Source organism: Ascaphus truei, chromosome 4 (genome assembly GCF_040206685.1).
Source record: "Ascaphus truei isolate aAscTru1 chromosome 4, aAscTru1.hap1, whole genome shotgun sequence".
Classification (NCBI taxonomy): domain Eukaryota; kingdom Metazoa; phylum Chordata; class Amphibia; order Anura; family Ascaphidae; genus Ascaphus; species Ascaphus truei.
In genome coordinates, this window is record NC_134486.1 from 58,931,875 (window position 1) to 58,951,492 (window position 19,618).

Below are 19,618 nucleotides of genomic sequence, written 5' to 3' on the forward strand. Positions count from 1 at the left end.
TATTAATGATATGTTAATGGGGGCACTGAGGCTGGCTTTCAACAAGTCCTGGAGATTCTGTTAATATGTAAATATATAATAAATCGCATTTGAAACTGAATGGAAAAAAAATAAAAAAACAGAAATTCATTATTGCAGCAGCCTGTCATCACTGCTCTACAGGCATACCCCGCATTAACGTACGCAATGGGACCGGAGCATGTATGTAAAGCGAAAATGTACTTAAAGTGAAGCACTCCCTTTTTCCCTTATCGATGCATGTACCGTACGGCAATCATCATATACGTGCAGAACTGATGTAAATAATGCATGTGTAACAGGCTCTATAGTCTCCCCGCTTGTGCACAGCTTCGGTACAGGTAGGGAGTCGGCGATATTGCTGTTCAGGACGTGCTGACAGGCGCATGCGTGAGCTGCTGTTTGCCTACTGAGCGAAATGTACTTACTCGCGAGTGTTCTTAAAGTGAGTGTCCTTAAAGCGGGGTATGCCTGTATATAGAATATTATAACACTTGAAACCAGTGTACACAAAGCATAACAAACACCCCATGTTCTGGGTGGCGCATCCAGTCCACAGGAGAACAGAACATTGCAGATTACTTGCGAGCTCTGCTGTTATGTAATCTGACACCATAAAAAGACATGAGACTCAGAGAGGTACACACACAAGGTACATCCAATATATTGATCACACATTTCACTGACCTTTTCTCGCAGCTCACTGAAAGCTGAACATCAACCAGCAGCATTTAATGAAATCAGCATTCACATTCCTTTTAAAACGGAGGTGCTGGATTTATATGCAGCTTCATTGTGGAGGGAAATTTTAAGTAATGCAGACAGATCCCCTGGGATTAAAGGCTCGTCCTCAACTCTGGTTTAAAGTTCAGGGCAGGCAGGGGAAAGCTGCAAGCAAACAATCTCAGAATCAATGTTGATTGCTTTTAGCCAATCCCTGAGCAGCTCCAGTCATGCTAGAAAGGGTGGGACATTCTTCTCTGCAATTCCTGGACGTTTGCCAAGGTGTAAAAAAAAACACGGGAGCCAAGCTTACACCGCGTTATAAGCAGATCCGCGTTGTAGTGGATCGCGCTATGGGGTTGAGGCGTGTGTGTCTGTATATTTGTATATGTATACAGTGGTTGACAAATCACCAAAAAATCTACTCGCCACACAAAAAAATCTACTCGCCACCTAGTACCAAACGTGTGCTGCTTGGGCCAATATTTAGTCGCACGGGGGGTTAAATCCACTCGCCCGGGGCGAGCAAATGTATAGGTTTGTCGAACACTGTATGTGTGTATATATATATATATATATATATATATATATATATATATATATATATATATGTATATTATATATATGTATGTATAAATTTGTGTATATTTGTATAGAGATATATGTGTGTGTGTGTGTGTGTGTGTGTGTATATATATATGTGTATATATGTCTCACACACACCACCAATTGATTCATTTTTTTATACACTTCACTTAAATATATTACTTAATTTATTATGTAATTTTTATTACACTTACTATACACATTTTTTAGAATATCAGTATTGTCTTAAATACTAGTCTTCATCTGTGTTGAAAATATTTTGGGAATATTTTCTGTTGGTATAAATTATATTTTCTATATGAATTATGTTTAACAATCATTTTAAGTCCTATTTCATTTACTTGGTGTTGTCCACAGATTATTCAATCTCCCTTCCCTGCATTTTTGTTTCATTGTTATTATGCATTATACTGTCTGTGTTTATGTATATGGTACTAGCTGATATACCCGGCGTTGCCCGGGATTTAATTTTCCCGCTCCCCTCTCTGTCTCCGCTCCCCCTCTCTTTCTCCCCCATTCACCCTTGCATCTCACATCTCTCTCCCCCCCTGCACCTCACATCACTCTCCCCCCCCTGCACCTCACACCACTCTCCCCCCCCCCCTGCACCTCACATCACTCTCCCCCTGCACCTCACATCACTCTCCCCCCTGCACCTCACATCACTCTCCCCCTGCACCTCACATCACTCTCCCCCCTGCACCTCACATCACTCTCCACTCCCCCTGCAACTCACATCACTCTCCCCTCCCCCTGCACCTCACATTACTCTCCCCTCCCCCTGCACCTCACATCACTCTCCCCTCCCCCTGCACCTCACATCACTCCCCTCCCCCGTGCACCTCACATCACTCTCCCCTGCACCTCACATCACCCTCCCCTCCCCCTGCACCTCACATCAGTGCCCCCCCCCTGCAACTCACATCACTCTCCCCACCCCCCCCTTCACCTCACATCACTCTTGCGGTGGGTGGAGGGTGTGAGGCTGTGTTAAGTGGAGGGTGTGAGGCGGAGGGGGTGAGGCGGGTGGAGGGTGTGAGGCGGCGGGTCTCCTGCTTAGGTGGTAGGGTAGAGGGCGCGTGAGGTGGCGGGTGGAGGGTGTGAGCCGCGGCGGGTGGAGATGAGGCGCGGCGGGTCAAGTGTGTGAGGTGGCGGCTCTCCCGCTAGGATGGGAGGCGCGTGAGGCGGCGGTTGTCCGCTTGTGTGTTATGCGGCGGATGGAGGGTGTGAGGCGGCGTGGTGGGAGTGAGGCGCGGCGGGTGGAGAGTGTGAGTTAGGCGGGATGGTACCTGACGCGCGGTGTGAGGAGGCGGTGAGGGTGTCACGATTGTGCTCGCCACAAACCGGGACCGGACCGCGGGGCTGAGGTGGGGTTATATAATCACCGATCTTAGTCCGCGCAGACTGATCCGGAGTGCGAAATCCATAGTCGTACATATAAGGGTCAGGATTGGAGAAGGCAGCATCGTCATTATTCAAGCAGGCGTTCGGCAACAGGTAGACAGGAGTTCCCCGCTTCAGCTTAGGTGCGTGAGCGTGGGAGGGGCCTCTGCGTGAGGAGCGGCCTCGGCCCCTGATGCCGGTCTCAGCAGGGGGAGACAGCAGGCTGGCCGAAGTACACCGCAGGGCAGAGCTGGGGAAAACCCAGTGCTGGCAAACCAACGCTTCAGCACAAGAGTCTGGAACAGGCCTCTGGGTGGAGGGTAGCAGCAGACCTCAGGGACTCAGCAACACAGACCTTAGCGTGGAAAGTAGCAGCAAGGAGCTGGAACCAGGAACAAACAAAATAGAACTAGGAACTATAGCATGGCCTGGAAAGAACACAAGGTGAAGCAAACCAGGAGGCTAGTGGCAGAACACTATGACATCCAGCGAAGGATTATGCTCAGCACTGGGTCAGTGCTAAAGCCTTGTACTGCACCGACACACTTTATTCGAGCAAATACCCGGTATGTACCTGGCAGATACCTGGAATGCGCCGCTCCTCACCTCTGACAAGCCCCGTTGCATTTGCCTTCCCAGCCTGGGTTCATGCCTGGCTGATGGGCGGCTGATCTGTTAAATGATAATGATTAGGATTTAATAGGCTGCAATGCTTCGCGTGTCTACCAGATGGCATAAATTCATGAATTGTAATGCAGTATATATATATGTAGTGTGCAGTATTGCAGCCAACGGGAATAAAATGCTTCAATCCCTGCCGGAAAATAACTCAATGCACTCGGGCAGAAAACAGTCACAAACCTCAATACACCCGGGTATACCCGAATTCGTGGGACTAGCCGAGCTCGAATAAAGTGTGTCGCCAGTGTATATAAAGGGTGGAGATCCAATCACAGGGAGGAGCACAGGGCTGAAGCTGCAATGAGAGGCAGCACATGTGCCATTGATTGCTAGAGGAAGCCTTTGTAACTGCAGAGGTCTGCAAGGCTAGAATCAAAGCCAGGAGCGGATGCCTTACAGAGGGCGTGCGTAGCCCTGTTTGTGACGTCACCCCCACCCCACAGGCCAATCAGCAACTGCACAAACCCACCGACAAACAGTTTTTTCAGTGTATGTATGTATGTATGTGTGTGTCCCATCTATCTAATCACATGCACATCTGTATAGTCCTTGTAAAAATACTATTGTGTAGAACTGAGGCCCTAAATAGAGTCCACTATTGATCAGTACAGGTAACAGATTATACATAACCAAGCTTGATTTAGGCTAGTTTTTCCTGCTGCTGCCTTTAGTAGGCTAGATGTCTGCTAATGGTACCCTGTAGTTAAGTATTGATTGTGTAACTAGAATCTTACTTAGGAATTTAGTGCAACAGTGTCCTAGAAATACACTAACCTTTTATTTAAACTCAGCTGTTATTTAAAGGGGCAATCCCTCCAAGGACCAAAGTGCACTAATTCCAGTGACGTGTAAGGGGTCTCATCTGGTTAATTGATGAACAAGGTGATTCTGGCGCAACAGTCAAAAGTGGGTCCCAAACAAGTAGTATTAAAAATATTCCTTTATTGGTCCATCTAAAAAAGTGGAGGCACTCCGCCTCCTACGCGTTTCGTGTTACAAAAACACTTTATCAAGGAGTATACACTGTCTTAGCAATACTTCCTTATATACACATTCAAATGCCCCGTTTTCGTGCCAAAGATGCCGACGTAGGACCGCCCTCAAGGCGTGATGACATCACGCACCCGTCGGACACGCCCCCCAGTCGCTCTGGAGCAAACAGGAGCACTAAGCCCCACTCCTGTACAAATAAGGGCATGAGAGCACTATGGAGGCGTCCCCCATCAACCCGGTACTCACCAATACAGAGCCGCTACATCTGTATTGGTGTGTACCGGGTTGATGGGGGATGTCTCCATAGTGCTCTCATACCCTTATTTGTACAGGAGTGGGGCTTAGTGCTCCGGAGCGATGGGAGCGGGAGGCTTGTCCGACGGGTGCGTGATGTCATCACGCCTTGTGGGCGGTCCTACGTCGGCATCTTTGGCGCGAAAACAGGGCATTTGAATGTGTATATAAGGAAGTATTGCTAATACAGTGTATACTCCTTGATAAAGTGTTTTTGTAACACGAAACGCGTAGGAGGGCGAGTGCCTCCACTTTTTTAGATGGATCAATAAAGGAATATTTTTAATACTACTTGTTTGGGACCCACTTTTGGCTGTTGCGCCAGAATCACCTTGTTTCTCAGATTTACCTGCACGCTTACCGGGACTTCAGGATTAAGAGATTTCTGTGAGTACTTTCTTATTCATGATTGCTCAATGTGATTCCAGGGACCATCCCAATGAGGGTTTGATGTTTTTTTTTTTTAGCCTTACACATTACCCTTCTTTACCCTCTTTACCCTTACCCTCACATTACTACTTTCAAGCTGTTTATCCATATCCCTATCCAGTCCTGTTTTATGCATACATATTGAAGGGATTCAGTGCTGAAGCGCCTTTGTCACTTGGAAATGGTTAATTGATGCCTTTTATTTTAATCCAACTCTGACTCTTAAAAGTATTTTTATTGTTGTTTTCTATTTGTTTAATATCTCGGTGTTCAGAAAGTGCTTGTATAGCCATAGCTCTATTTATTGGTTTGTTGATAGGGTGGAATAAGGGTAAGAAAACACATGATGGACAGAGGTCTTAAGATATGTAACTGGATGACTGTGGGATTGCACTTTTTAGTGGGACACTAAAGAAGTCCCATAGGACTGCTTATGAGAATACAAGTCCCCCTTTCTCCCTTCTCATTAAAAGCACTTACTATATTCGACAGACCAGTTTCTGTTATATCAACAACGGGGACAGTCACCTCCAGGAGACTTTGACAGTCGTTAATAGCGTATTTGGATGTGTTCCTGCAGCCCTTATTGCAGTCATTATCAGTGTACAGAAAGGCTGCAGTTATTACTCTTGGGAGACATTAAATGAAAGGCAGGATATATGTGGGTGACGGAGGACGTGAGGGCAAGCATTAACAATGTTGAATGTAGCATTTCGCTTTTATGGAAGTCTTAAATTAAACGTGATGCCATACATAAAAAAGGCTATTCTCAATTAGCAAAATTGACAGCTAATAGAGCGCTTAAAAAAAATAATCTCCCACCCCGCCCCCCTCCTTCTGTTAGTCATACTGATTTTAATATAATATTTATATTATATCTGGCCAAGCCATATCATTTTATTGTCATTTTTAAGAATAGGTTTTAAAGTGAACTATATCTGCAAAAGCAGAAAATGCTCACATATTTGAATGGGGATTTTGTCCAAAAACATCCACTTTGGCAGCTATAGATACCCTCGCTGTCACCCTTCTATTTTTTGCTTTAAAACACGCTTTCATTTAAGGAGGCATCGCAATACTTTACAGGTCAACAAATGATATACAATTGTTTTATTACACAAGAATAGCCAGAAGATAGAGGTAAGTCTTACACCTGGGCTCTAGCGGCAGCGAATTCCAGACCTCTGAAGCTGCACACGAAAAGGCCCACCCAACCAGCGTAGGCTGTAGTACCCTTGGCACGGAAAGGCTGCCCCCCCCATCCCCCAGAGGACCTGAGATCATAGCCAGTATCCCTCCGAGGCATCAAATGAGACTGCAGATTGGCAGGCCCTTGACCGTGCAAGGTTTTAATGGCCATTAATGTCAACTTGAACCGAACCCGGAAGATCAATAGAAGCCAGTGCAGGCTGTGCAAGATGGGAGTAATATGCTCAAAGCAAAAAACACGTCTCTGCATCCGAGCTGGCGCCTCCATATCAGGCACCACGGTAGTTGTGCATGTAAGGCATTCCTATAGTCACACCTCATAGATTCAAAGGCATGGACCAGTGACTCGAGGTCTATAGATGACGGGAGTGAACCCAAGCTCCGAACCATCCTCAGATTAAAAGAAAAACATACAACAACTGAGGCCACTTGGGCTCACATGTTGAGATTCTTGTCGTAGAGGATGCCGAGGTTACGAACCTGAAACACGGGCAGTGGCTGTGCACCATTGATTAGGGAAAGCTCGCAACCCCCCCGTCCCATACTCGGATGTTTTGCTGAACCGATAATCATTCGTTTAGTTTTGTCAGGATTGCACTACAGCCAATTCATCTCTATCTATGCCGCCACCTTGTCTAGTCATGCCGTCAGTGTGGCAACAGCCATCCCTGCGCAGCCCTGGAAAGAAACCTAGATCTGGGTGTCATCCGTATACTCGCGACACTTCAGACTACGCTTCCGGAAGATATTTCCCAGTGGTGTTACATACACGTTGAACAGGAGCGGTAACAGCCCCATAGCCACCTGCTGGGTCTGGCGCTGCAGGAACGACACAATCCATTGTAATGCGGTCCCACCGATATCAGATGGGTCCCTCAGGCGGTGCTGCTGCACCCCATGATCAATTGTCGAAGGCCGCTGGGAGCAGCCCTTGCCCATGGCCATCAATAAGTCATCCGCCACACAGACCAGGCCAACTCCGTTCCATGGCTGACTCTAAAGCCAAACAGCGTGGGGTTGAAGAAGTCGGCCCTTTCCGATGGCAAGAACATTAATATCTTGACCCACTTTCTTCAGCAAATTAGTATAAACCTCGTGGATAAACCAGGCTGCTCAGCATTGTGAAGAGTTCCACTGAATTATTCCTCAAAGATGCAACTTCAGGGCGACTAAGGCTTTCTTCGCCCTAAAGACTACTACCCCCATTTACATATCTCAAAGGTTGTCCGGTCAGCATCCGGCGGGTTCTTTACCACTGGCGCTCTTTCCTTCGGAGAGCCAGCTGCAGGTCCCGGAGTACAAGCGAATACCATGGCTCACTTGTTGATCTGCGAGTAGGCATTCTCCGAAGAGTGGCCACTTCGTCTGTGGCTGCACGGAGAGCCAAGTTATACTTCTCGATGCAGACAGAGATGTTGTCTGGCACAAATGAGGACAGATGGGCCCAAAGGGCAGCCTTAAACCTAATGGGCTCAAGCAGCCTCCTAGGCCATACCCAAGCTGCCCCAGGCCCACTACTCCGTTTATGTTGTGGTGGGGCGCCTCAAATCTGAGCCTTGATCACCCTATGATCTGTCCATAGGGGGGAGGAAAACTTCACCTCCCCAACTGATACCCCCTGCGCGAAGATCAAGTCTAGTGTTTGATTGTGCTTGTGTCGAGCCATGCACAGATTTACTAAAGCTCATGGATCCCATAGTATCCAAAAGATCCCTAGCCTCCGCATTTTCTGGGGGATCAACCCACATGTTTAGGTCCCCAAGCACCCCAGACCGTCCAATAATATGGGAGTGACATTTTCGTAACCTCGGCATCCTCTACGACAAGAATCTCAACATGTGAGCCCAAGTGGCCTCAGTTGTTGTATGTTTTTCTTTTAATCTGAGGATGGTTCGGAGCTTGGGTTCACTCCCGTCATCTATAGACCTCGAGTCACTGGTCCATGCCTTTGAATCTATGAGGTGTGACTATAGGAATGCCTTACATGCACAACTACCGTGGTGCCTGATATGGAGGCGCCAGCTCGGATGCAGAGACGTGTTTTTTGCTTTGAGCATATTACTCCCATCTTGCACAGCCTGCACTGGCTTCTATTGATCTTCCGGGTTCGGTTCAAGTTGACATTAATGGCCATTAAAACCTTGCACGGTCAAGGGCCTGCCAATCTGCAGTCTCATTTGATGCCTCGGAGGGATACTGGCTATGATCTCAGGTCCTCTGGGGGATGGGGGGGGCAGCCTTTCCGTGCCAAGGGTACTACAGCCTACGCTGGTTGGGTGGGCCTTTTCGTGTGCAGCTTCAGAGGTCTGGAATTCGCTGCCGCTAGAGCCCAGGTGTAAATTCCAACACACAAGCAAATGGCATCGGCACATGGCCCTTCTTTTTCCAAAATGTTGTGCTAATCTGGCTAAAATGTTGCTTTGGTACAGATTTGTGTACAATTCCGAGCAATATGAACTGTCGCAAAATAACGATGAAAATCGAATACATTTGCAAAGCAAATTTAAAGACATTTGCGCAACTCTTAATTGCAAAGTGCATTGGGCTTTAATGTGTTAAACCAGCTTCTCCCAAAAGGTTAATGTGTTTAACACCAGACCATTCTTTTTCATGGAGCTGAACAGCATTCTTTCATCTACCAATGGCAGGTCATGTTACGATCCCTTGTGGTAAAGTTGCCAAGTGACCCTAGTTCATGTTAGATTCTGCGGCGCCTGTCTGTCACCACCGTGGTATGCAGATGCAAACCCCTTAAAGCCTTCTGCACAAGCCAAATGCCAGACTACAACTTATGTTTTATTCAATTATTCTCAAATCTCTTTTTGAAATATCTTCTACAATGTGACCTTTGCTCTCAAAACTCCTTGTCGCTGTTGATGTTATTCACAGTTTGCTTCCCGTAGCGGTCCAGTAATGACGCTTTCATTAGGTACTTTGTATGAGCTACAAAGACACAGTTGGAATCTGCACACTATAATAATTAATATTTAATTAAGTAATTTCCCAAGATCATGCTTGTATCACAAATGGCGACTTTCTGGCCCAATTCATATAAACATCCCTATACAGTTGGGGATTTACCACACACACGTCAATAAGAATCCCATTGGGGAATTTGTCCGATACATTCTTCCAGACACAAACAAATGGGCACATATAGGATAGTTATGGGGAAAAAAGTGAAAGAGACGGACATTATTTAAAAAACAAATCCAATACCAAAATGTATATTGCTCTCACTCTTGTTTTGTAGCCTTTATATGTTAGATGTCTTAGGCCATCTCTCTGTTTCCCTTCATCAGATTCTTCATCTGTAGAGAAGGCGGAAAAAAACATATATAGAAAGCAGACCCATAGTACGTCAAAAATACACACAAATAGCAACGTTTTTGTATAAAGAAAAGTAGCTTCCAGGGATCATCTCACTCACAATATTAAAATCTTTTGTTTTGCAGAGTACAGTGTGGCTGGAATCCTCTCACCATGGAGCACTCGTACGCAATGTATTTTTTGGGTCCGCCTCGCTCGAGAGGTCACTAAGTACCTGGACTGCACTCCTGACAGTCGCATCAGACACCAGTCTCTGCTGCTTCCTTCCGTCCACACGTTTCTCAGATAGGATCGCCGCTTCTTCAGGGTCCCCTGGGAGTCCTGTCCGGGTACTTTGACATCACAGCGGACCTGGAAGTGACATTGTGTGTGAATGTTCTGTGGTGAGGAGACACCAGCCACATAACAAAAGATTTAAATATTGTGAGTGAATGGATCTCAGGAAGCTTATTTTCTTAATGCAAGCAAACTACTTTATGGTCTTTCTATGTGGTTTCCCCTTTTTTTCAATATCTATCTTTTCTGAGCCCATTTCTTTGGAGAAGGTAATTTTTAAGAGGACTATGCAAAGAATTCCTCTGAAGTCAAATGCAGCATTTAGAATATCTGGAAAGTCACATGAAATACAAACTTCCTTTACAGTAGTTGTTCCTTTTTGTTTAATGTCACTGTGCATAGCAGCTCCTGTTTCAGGGACAAAATGCCCAAAATGTTTGTCGTCTTTGTCCATCCTATGCCAGTACAAACGTGTAAAGAGCCCCTCCCAGTTAGGAGTTGGCAATTGGTATGTCTGTTTTTGTTCTGACCCTGGGTGTGGTCACCTGAAAGCATAACGCTCTCCTGTGTGGGATAATGAGCCAATTAGTCAGAGTAACTAGTCAGCCTATACCTTACTATGGCCCAAATTCACTCCAATTCCCAGCATTCATTCTCTCCCGCTCCGCAGCTGTGGTACTAGTCTCTGTACCCAAGCCCTATAATGTGGCGGCGAGGGCACACACAATCCCTGCACGCTCTAACACCAACACCAACACCCACAACATCATATGATATATATTTGTGTCAAAAGGAGTGCTACTGGCTGTGACCAAATGTATACAACAAAAGACAAACATACCCAATGCTACATCCAATATGACAAAAAACACATATACATAAATATATCGTTCAATACTTAACGGTTTGTCTGGACCTACATACTGGTCATAATGTGACATGGCTGCAGGCTTATAATGCTTTGGCCAAAGAGTTTAACTAACTGACCCTTACTTATGAGAAGACAAACAGTTAAGTATTTAACTATATTTTTTGTCATATTGAATGTAGCATTAGGTATTTTTGTCTTTTGTTGTATACTGGGGAAGAGTGTACAGCTGTGGTGCACATCTCTGGGGAACGGTGTGTAGGTCGTCAGCTGGCCGCCAGTTGATGACCCAGGCTTTGGTGAATCTGGGCCTGTTTTATTTATTATTTATTTATAAAATATTTTTTACCAGGAAGCCACATGTTCTCTTCTGTGGGCCAGTCCCGCTGTGTCTGCGATGTTTGTTTGAGGAATATTTTAATTTCAGTGGTAGTATATTTACCTCTTCCCTTGGAAGGAAATTGCTTTGCTATATCCTCATTCGTTTATACGTCGATACGAGGGCTGAAGGGAGAAAGGGGAATTATTGTTACCGTAAATTCCTTTGTCTAGTACTTTATCTTTCGGTGCAACTTTTCCTCCCCTGTCGAATTTCTTTAGTTTTTTCGGTTATGCTTTTTTCTTCATCCTTTCTTGGCTCAACTAGACTAAATTGCTGCAGAGAACACTTGTAGGGGCTAATGAAACCTGATCGGTTGACAGTTTTTGTTTTTACCTCCAATTGGGTGGGCATAATCCCTATTTGTACCGGCAAGGAACGGGCTAGAAGAAAAGGAATTAACAGTAAAAATAATTTCAATTTTCTTCTAAAACAAAAGCAGGATATTACTGTGGCAATTATCCCACTAAAGAGAGCTGATTTGAAAAGACAACCTTGAGCCCCCCCCCCCCTCCCCAACTAATTATGCATCATAAAATAAGCATTACATATATAAAAGAAAGCAGGATCCAAGCTATTAGTGCAAATGGGCTCAATCTGGCACGAGTGTTGGGACCTGGCACAACCTAATACAGAAGTGGAAGAGAATAAGATTTGAATGGAAGCAGCCGGATGTGGAGTACACATAAAATAAGCAATTCTTTGTGCAGATATTATAATAAGATGATAAAATCATGTGTCTCTGGGATTGCTCAGCATTAAACAAGGGAGAAGAAGCACTGTAGAAAGCATGAAAAGACTTGTTAAACAAAAACATATATTTGAAGTTCGGGTAGGTGAATATTTTTTATTTATTTTTGTACAGATTCTATTCGAATATTCTCCCTTTCCTCTCTGCACTAGGAACCCACCAGATGTTGTTGCTAGCTGTCTTTGCGACTCCTCTGTCTGACCTTACTGCTGATTTCTGTAAATTTCAAGAAATGATTGAAACTACCTTGGACATGGGTCAGGTATGTGATTTCATTATTCGAATAAATTGCATTAATACGAATATATATATATTGTTAGCGTGTTTAAGTAATGCAACTTTATGCGTTCTGGGTATTAACATTGCATTCGACAGACCTGTCACTTTATAGCTACCCTGATTTAAACTGCTATGTTGACAAATTGGGCACCTAAGCCCATATGTTACTTAATTGTGTAATTTATTGAGGTTTACTCACTTTTGTGTTTACACAAAAACTCTATTCTATATTAATTATGCATCCTTGTTTTATTAATACTCAATTTTTATTGTAGATTATGACAGTTACAAGAATGCTTAAACATGAATCAGTATGAGGGGAAGGGAGGGGGCTTACAGAAAATAAAAGGGGGGGGAGGAGAGGGTTAGGTAAAGGGCGTCCCTGATTATCAAAAACATTCTAAAGCCGTGATTGTAGTTGCGACGTGCGCACGCGAGACGTGCACTGAGGCTGGAGGCAATGGGGAGGTGTGGCGGACATGTCACTAGGCTGGTTCACCCTCATTTGCTGAACAGCTCACGTGACCGTCGCTCGAAGAAAAAAAAACTAAGTTGCTTTGTATTGTCAAAAATCGCCCGCGCGGTCGCTCTGCAGTGCTCGTGCGCACTATGGCCGGCCTCATTGAGGAACACACATTTGTGCTCGCATCGCGCGCTTACACGCGGCCACTATAATCGCGGCCTGTCTTATTTTTGTAGTCCTGAAAATGATGCATCCTTTTAAAGAACAAAGGATTCTGTATATTCATTCTTTACATTTGCTACATGTTTTGGCCATGGTCTACACTAAGGTTTAGGAAATTTACATTTTATCTGGGAATTAGATGTCTAATTACGCAGGTGTGTGTTTTATAATTATAATGTGTCTTAAGCTTTTTAACATGTCGTAGGTACTTTTTTTAATAGGGTGCTTCAATTATGGGAATTTGCCAAGGCCAAGCTATTGAGAATACTCGCTGAAACAAAGTATCTTTGAAGGCGGTGGAAAATATATATATATTTTTTGCTCTAATGATAATCACATTGGTTTAAGAAAGGCAATTACATTTGGCGAAATAACATAAACTGAAAGTGATAAAAATTAATTTAATAATAGGTCCAAAAGACCATACTCTGAATAAGATAAAAGGCGTCACAGCCCCTCTCCAAAACGGGGTATACAATCCCTCCTTATAACACCAACAAAACAAACATAAATGCACAGACTAAATAGTCATGAGTTCAGTCAAACTGGCAGTAAACACCTTAGTACAGTGTAACACAGTGACTGAACATGAGATCTCACTGAGGGGAACAGGTACTAACCATGAGTGAACAAGGGGGTAACCGTTTGCAGGCACTGATGATCAGTCCTGACGAAGCACGCTGTTGCAAAACGTGTTCAGGTCACGAGAGGCTGCTCAACGCGCTCGCTCTTCCATTAGCTGGAGCAGAGAATCCGGGGAGTTCGAGTGAAGAAGTGATCGCCGAATGCTGGTGCAGTCGGACTGATCATCAGCGCCAGCAAACGGTTATCTGCTCGTTCCCTCATGGTTAGTACCTGTTCCCTCAGTGAGATCTCATGTTCAGTCACTGGGTTACACTGTACTAAGGTATTTACTGCCAGTTTGACTGAACTCATGACTATTTAGTCTGTGCATTTATGTTTGTTTTGTAGATGTTATAAGGAGGGATTATATACCCCGTTTTGGAGAGGTGCAGTGACGCCTTTTATCTTATTGTATCTTATTAAGAGTATGGTCTTTTGATTTTTATCGCCTGATTTTTACCACTTTATTTGAGTTTATTTTATTATTAATCCCTGGTGCGCTTTGTGTATTCTTTGTTCGTTTGTTTGAGGCTCCCTTTGGGAAATCTCATATTTAGGAGTGTTTGGGGAGTTGCTCCATACACACAGCTGCAAGGGGATTTTGTTCATCGGATATTAACCAGATAGCACGGGCGCGGATTCCTTTCTGTATCTTCTACATTTGGCGAAAGTAAAAATGTTAACTTTTTTTGCGAGTTGCGTGGTATTTGAATTCTGAGTCTATCTACAGCCTGAAGGAACAGTTAAAATCAATTGATTCGATTTTTACATTCTTTGTCTTTAGATAGGCTAATGGATTCACTCGAATCAAGTAATAGTGGTTTGTCGATTTGTAGCCTTTTTTTTTAATCAATAGTGGAGGTGTTGGGATAATTAACACTTTCACTGCTAGTGGCAGAATGTTTGTTCTTGTTACTACATTTATTAGTATCCTAGCGAAACACTGTTATTTGTTTAAATAGACCACATAACCCTTTTTACTGCACTAACGATAAAGAAGATTTATAAGCACATTCACATGTATCGGCTCACAAACCTACTTTACCACATAATCACACAGCATACAGTGCTCCCACTGCAGCCAGGGACTCTGGGTAATGAATTGCAAATGAACAATCTCCTGACTGACTGGAATTTTCCCTTTATAGTAGCTGTATTGGTTTCATTTAAATACCATTGCAACATAGCACTATTGTACATCATAAGGAGTAAAACTGACCATTTTTTATTTTTTTTATTTATAAAATATGAAGATTAATATATTCTCAGTCATTTCTTTGCTCTGAAAACCACAGAGGAAATGTTGAAGCTTTGAAGGATGTTATTTTGTTTCTAGAGGTTTTAGACTTGATTGCTTCAGCATAAAATATTTATACTTGCCTTTAATCTAATATGGCTGCATTCAGCCTCTGTTTTGTAAAAATTCTGTATCCATTGGAGTTTTTGATTTTACTTTAAGTTGAGCTTAATGTACCACTTATTTCCATTCTATTATTAAAATATTTATATTTTCTTCTTCGTCCTCCCCTGGAATTACTTCTCCTTCCAGCTGGGGTAGGAAAAACATTTCTGAGACTACTATAAAGGAAGATTGGCTTGTTCCTGTGTCAGTACAGATGCAACTGCCGGTTCTGAGCTACTTGACAGGGAAAATTCATGGCCATCTCCCAGGCTTCTCATGTGGCGTATTCCCCCTGTTCGCAGGTACTTGGCGAGTTGTCCACATCGGCGAGTTGTCCCTCCTGTATTTAGTGGTCAGACGGCATTATTATGTGTGTGGTTGCAGTTCAGCGCGTGTCTGGCAGATGGCAAAGTTAGTGTCTTTGCCTATGGGGGATATTGGATGCTACAGTACATATATACCCAATGTCTGAAAACAGGTGTCTTTTTAAGGCCAGATAAAAAGTATAGACATTACAGTAATCCATTGTTAAATAACCTTGGTCACTCAAGACGTTATCAAATTTAGGTGTTTTCACAATTTATTACAAAACAGAATGTTCCGTACATTATTTTACATTGCCTTGACTGCTGATTGCTCACTGCTGCATGGGACATACATAATGTCAACTTCTTGTAGTTCACCCAAATGCAGTTCCGCATACGTGATATTTTCTGCAATTAATGCAGGGACAGATAAGAAGGCAACTATATCGGACATCTATGACTATATCATCAAATACGAATACATAAAAAATTCACTAGACCAGAGTGGATGGAAGAATTCTATAAGACACAATCTGACTTTGAATGATTGCTTTATTAGAACACCACGTCCCGGTTCGAAAGGAGGTTTCTGGTCACTGCACCCATCTTTTGCGGATATGTTTGATCATGGCAACTTCAAAAAAAGAAAGATCGGGCCCAGCACATTGAATAATCGTATTTCCCGAGCCGGTACCTCCAATGTGCCACCACCCACTTACACATACTACCAGCTTCAGCCTGAATGCTTGCCTCAATACCAATACTACTACCAGTACGGACAACCGACACTGAAAACCAGATGAACCTACATCCTGACTACCTGACTCAGGTACCAGCCTCAACCTGATTTTATGGCTCCGCCTGGCTACCTGTTCCAAGATCATTATCAGCAGGGAACAAACAACTCCGTGATCGACTCAAGCATGTACGCACAGTACACCCCTGCATCAACATTGGGTCACCTCTACCTGGTTGGCAAGATTTATAATGAAGGTACATATAATGTACTGTACAGTAGTAACTGTAATTACCAATGACACGCATATTGTACTGTGTGCATGCCATAGCCCGTTAATATATTGACGCATGCGCACTATAGCATGCGTTCATGCATGCACACTTTGTGTTCGCGCATGCGTACTAAAGTACCTGTATGCTTAAAGCATCATAGAAATGTTTTTTTGTTTTACAGAAATTAAAGTGCGAAATAGACAACCAGAAGATGTTGATTGATGGAAGTCAAAAACCACTATATTTCAAACTTTCATTTTTTGACTTTTATATTATCAGCTTTACTATTCTAACAATGTGATATTCATATTAATGTTTCTTAACTTTTACAGTGCTTTGTAAATGATTGTATTTCACACTTGTTTGGCACACCACTTTAATAAAATTTCACACTGAAATGTTTCAAGCTTAGATCAAAGTTAGATCAAGGTCTGCGAGGTTTGACACAAGACCTGCATTGAGAATTGGAATGGCTTGAACAACAATGGAACATTGAGCTTGTATTAAAAAAAAGTAAAAGTCAAAGAATTCTTCCCCCCGCCTCCCCCCTAAATAAGGAGAGAAATTGCGGGGCTTAGAGAAAACATAATGAGATGGATTTTTGTCATACTTATTAGCCAAGTATGGCTAATAGTGCTTTGCTTTTGCCGATTTGTGTTGAAAAATAGAAATACACAGGAAAATAAAATGTACATTACAATATATCCATTGATTGTCACTGGAAACCTATGCCACCCATGGGAGTACAGATGACCACATTGGCAGTGAATGGGCAACCAAAAAAATACCAAAAGAAATGCTATGACGCATACAATATGCGTTTCAACCAGGTTTCATATTGACACGCATGCGCAGAGATGCTGTGACATGCATACTGTATGCGCTTTAACCAGACGCCACAGCCAGCGACACGCATGCGCATCACACTACTACTGTATGTATGATTATTAATATTGAATATTCTCTTTCTTTACACGCAAAGTAGTAGTTGGGATGGTATTTTGCTGTATGTTAGGCAGGATATCAGCTGCTGCTGTGGACCAAAAAGCTGAACATCTTCAGCCTCCATTGTCTATACTCCTGGATAAGCCCCCTCACACTGGAACTGAATTACTGGATCACGTGCTTGCGCCTATTCACTTCCGGGTTCCACCAGCTAGACTCTCCGATTGTAATAGAGAAGATGTAAGGAGCTGTAGCAGCTGTTTCAAAGTTTGTGGGTGCACTAGTCTGTCTGGAAATCGCCCTACGTGTTTCACAAAGTCTCTTTTTGCTTCTTCAGGGATTTGGGTGTGATTAGCGCCTTCTACAGATGTCTCTTATTAATAGTAGCAGTGATTAATAATCGCTTCCAATTTACATAAACACTTTAAATTTACATAAAAAACACTTGGAATAAAGTACAATGGGATATATTACAATTACAATTAAAAATCCCTGAAGACACAGTTTAGATAGATGATTATAGTTAAAATTAAATACCATAGGTCAGCGGTGCGCAAACTGGGGGGCGCGAGACTGAGTGCGGGGGGCGCTGGGTTTACAGCGGCCCCGCGCACTTCCCGAAGGCACTTAAATTAAGTGCCAGTGGAGCTGCAGGGCCTCTGTAAACCTAACTTACCTTGGCTACGGCGGCTTCTCACGCATCGCCATGGCAACACGAGGTCATGTGACGTCACGTTGCTATGGTACTGTGACGTCATGGAGCCGACGCCGGTGAGGGGGGGTGAGGCAGGGGAGTACAAGGAAAAAAGTTTGCGCCCCCCTGCCATAGGTGATACTGTTATAATTGTGGTACCTACAAAAAAGATGGAGGGGAGAACATGAATGATTCAACCCCCTGGAAAGGATAATAATCCAAATACAGGTCTATTAGTCCTCAAGTTACTAATAAACAACTGGTTATTAAAGTAATAATCCCAGAAGAACAGGGCATTACTGGCCAATAATGGAAGGAGTTGAAGGCCCGAGGCGAAGCCGAGGGACTTTAACCCAGCCAGGGCATTATTGGCCAGTAATGCCCTGTTCTGAGGGGATTATTACTATTATAGGCTAAATGTAGACTTATTTCATAAATAATAGACACTTTTGTATAGTTAAATAGATTTTTTTATTAAAATAAAATGGTAAATACATGAAACCACCTCTATATACGCTTACACTGCAGATATCTATATCCACACACTGCCGCCCCCTCTATGTACACACACACACACACACACACACACACACAACACAGCACCTCTACACACACAGCAGCTCTACACACACACACACACACACACACACACACACACACACACACACACACACACACACGAGCTCTAGACACACAACACAGCACCTCCTCTACGCTCAACACAGCACCTTTACACACACAACAAAGCACATCTACACACACACACAACACTGCAGCTCTACACACACAACACAGCAGCTCTGCACACACAAACTCTGCTGCTATACCCATAAATACTGCTGCTGACACACACACACACACACTGGAGCTCTATACACACACACACTGGAGCTCTATACACACACACCAGCTCTACACACACACAAACTGCTGCTACACTACTACAGCACAACACACACACACACACACACACTCAAAAATGCTGCCACTTACTAGAGTTGCACTCTCCCCCCCCCACCTCTACACACAACACAGCACCTCTACACAAACCCCCGCCACACACACAACAACTCTATACACAACACAGCACCGCTACACACACACACAAACTGCTGCTACACACACGCTACACCCATAAACACTGCTACTGACACACACTGGAGCTCTATACACACAGCACCTCTACACAGATATACAACACAACAGCACACACACTGCTACTGACACACTCATACACGAAGAAACTGCAAACAGCCACTTCTTTGCTTACTACCCCCCCCCCAGACCCCTCCCCCAAATCAACTGAATCTGCTCAGAAAATCTGTCAGCTCGGGAGAGGGAGGAGTCAACCCGTGGTGATACTTCCTGACCAATCCCCTGCCCTGTCTCAGAGCTGTTATTTCAGTCTAACCAATTCCCTGCCCTGTCTCAGCTGTTCTGAAAGCTGATTGGCTGGAAATAAACACATTGAAAACTGCACTTTGCAAGCTGCTAAAATTCTGGGCATTACTGATTGGATAATGTCCGGAATTTTAACCAATCAGAGAGCAGGTGCTGCAGGGTACATGCAACCACACGCGGGTTTTCTTGATAAGGCTTATTTATTGAGCCTTAAAAATTACAGCACACAAAAACAAAATAGCTTCTTGTCAGCATACAAAAACAGGACAGATTCTTTTCAGCATGCAGGACTCAGACAGTTCATCAAACATGTACTTTGAAAACAGACCTTG

At 43.7% G+C, this 19,618-nt stretch overlaps 1 protein-coding gene across 1 annotated transcript in view; it reads left to right on the top strand.

Annotated features, from left to right (window-relative positions):
• MSH2 (mutS homolog 2) overlaps positions 1-19,618 on the top strand; it is a 189,058-nt gene that overhangs the window by 84,815 nt on the left and 84,625 nt on the right. The window contains exon 8 of the mRNA XM_075595822.1: positions 12,093-12,202. Within this exon, the coding sequence (XP_075451937.1) occupies positions 12,093-12,202 (110 nt within the window). The remainder of the gene's footprint in view (positions 1-12,092; positions 12,203-19,618) is intronic.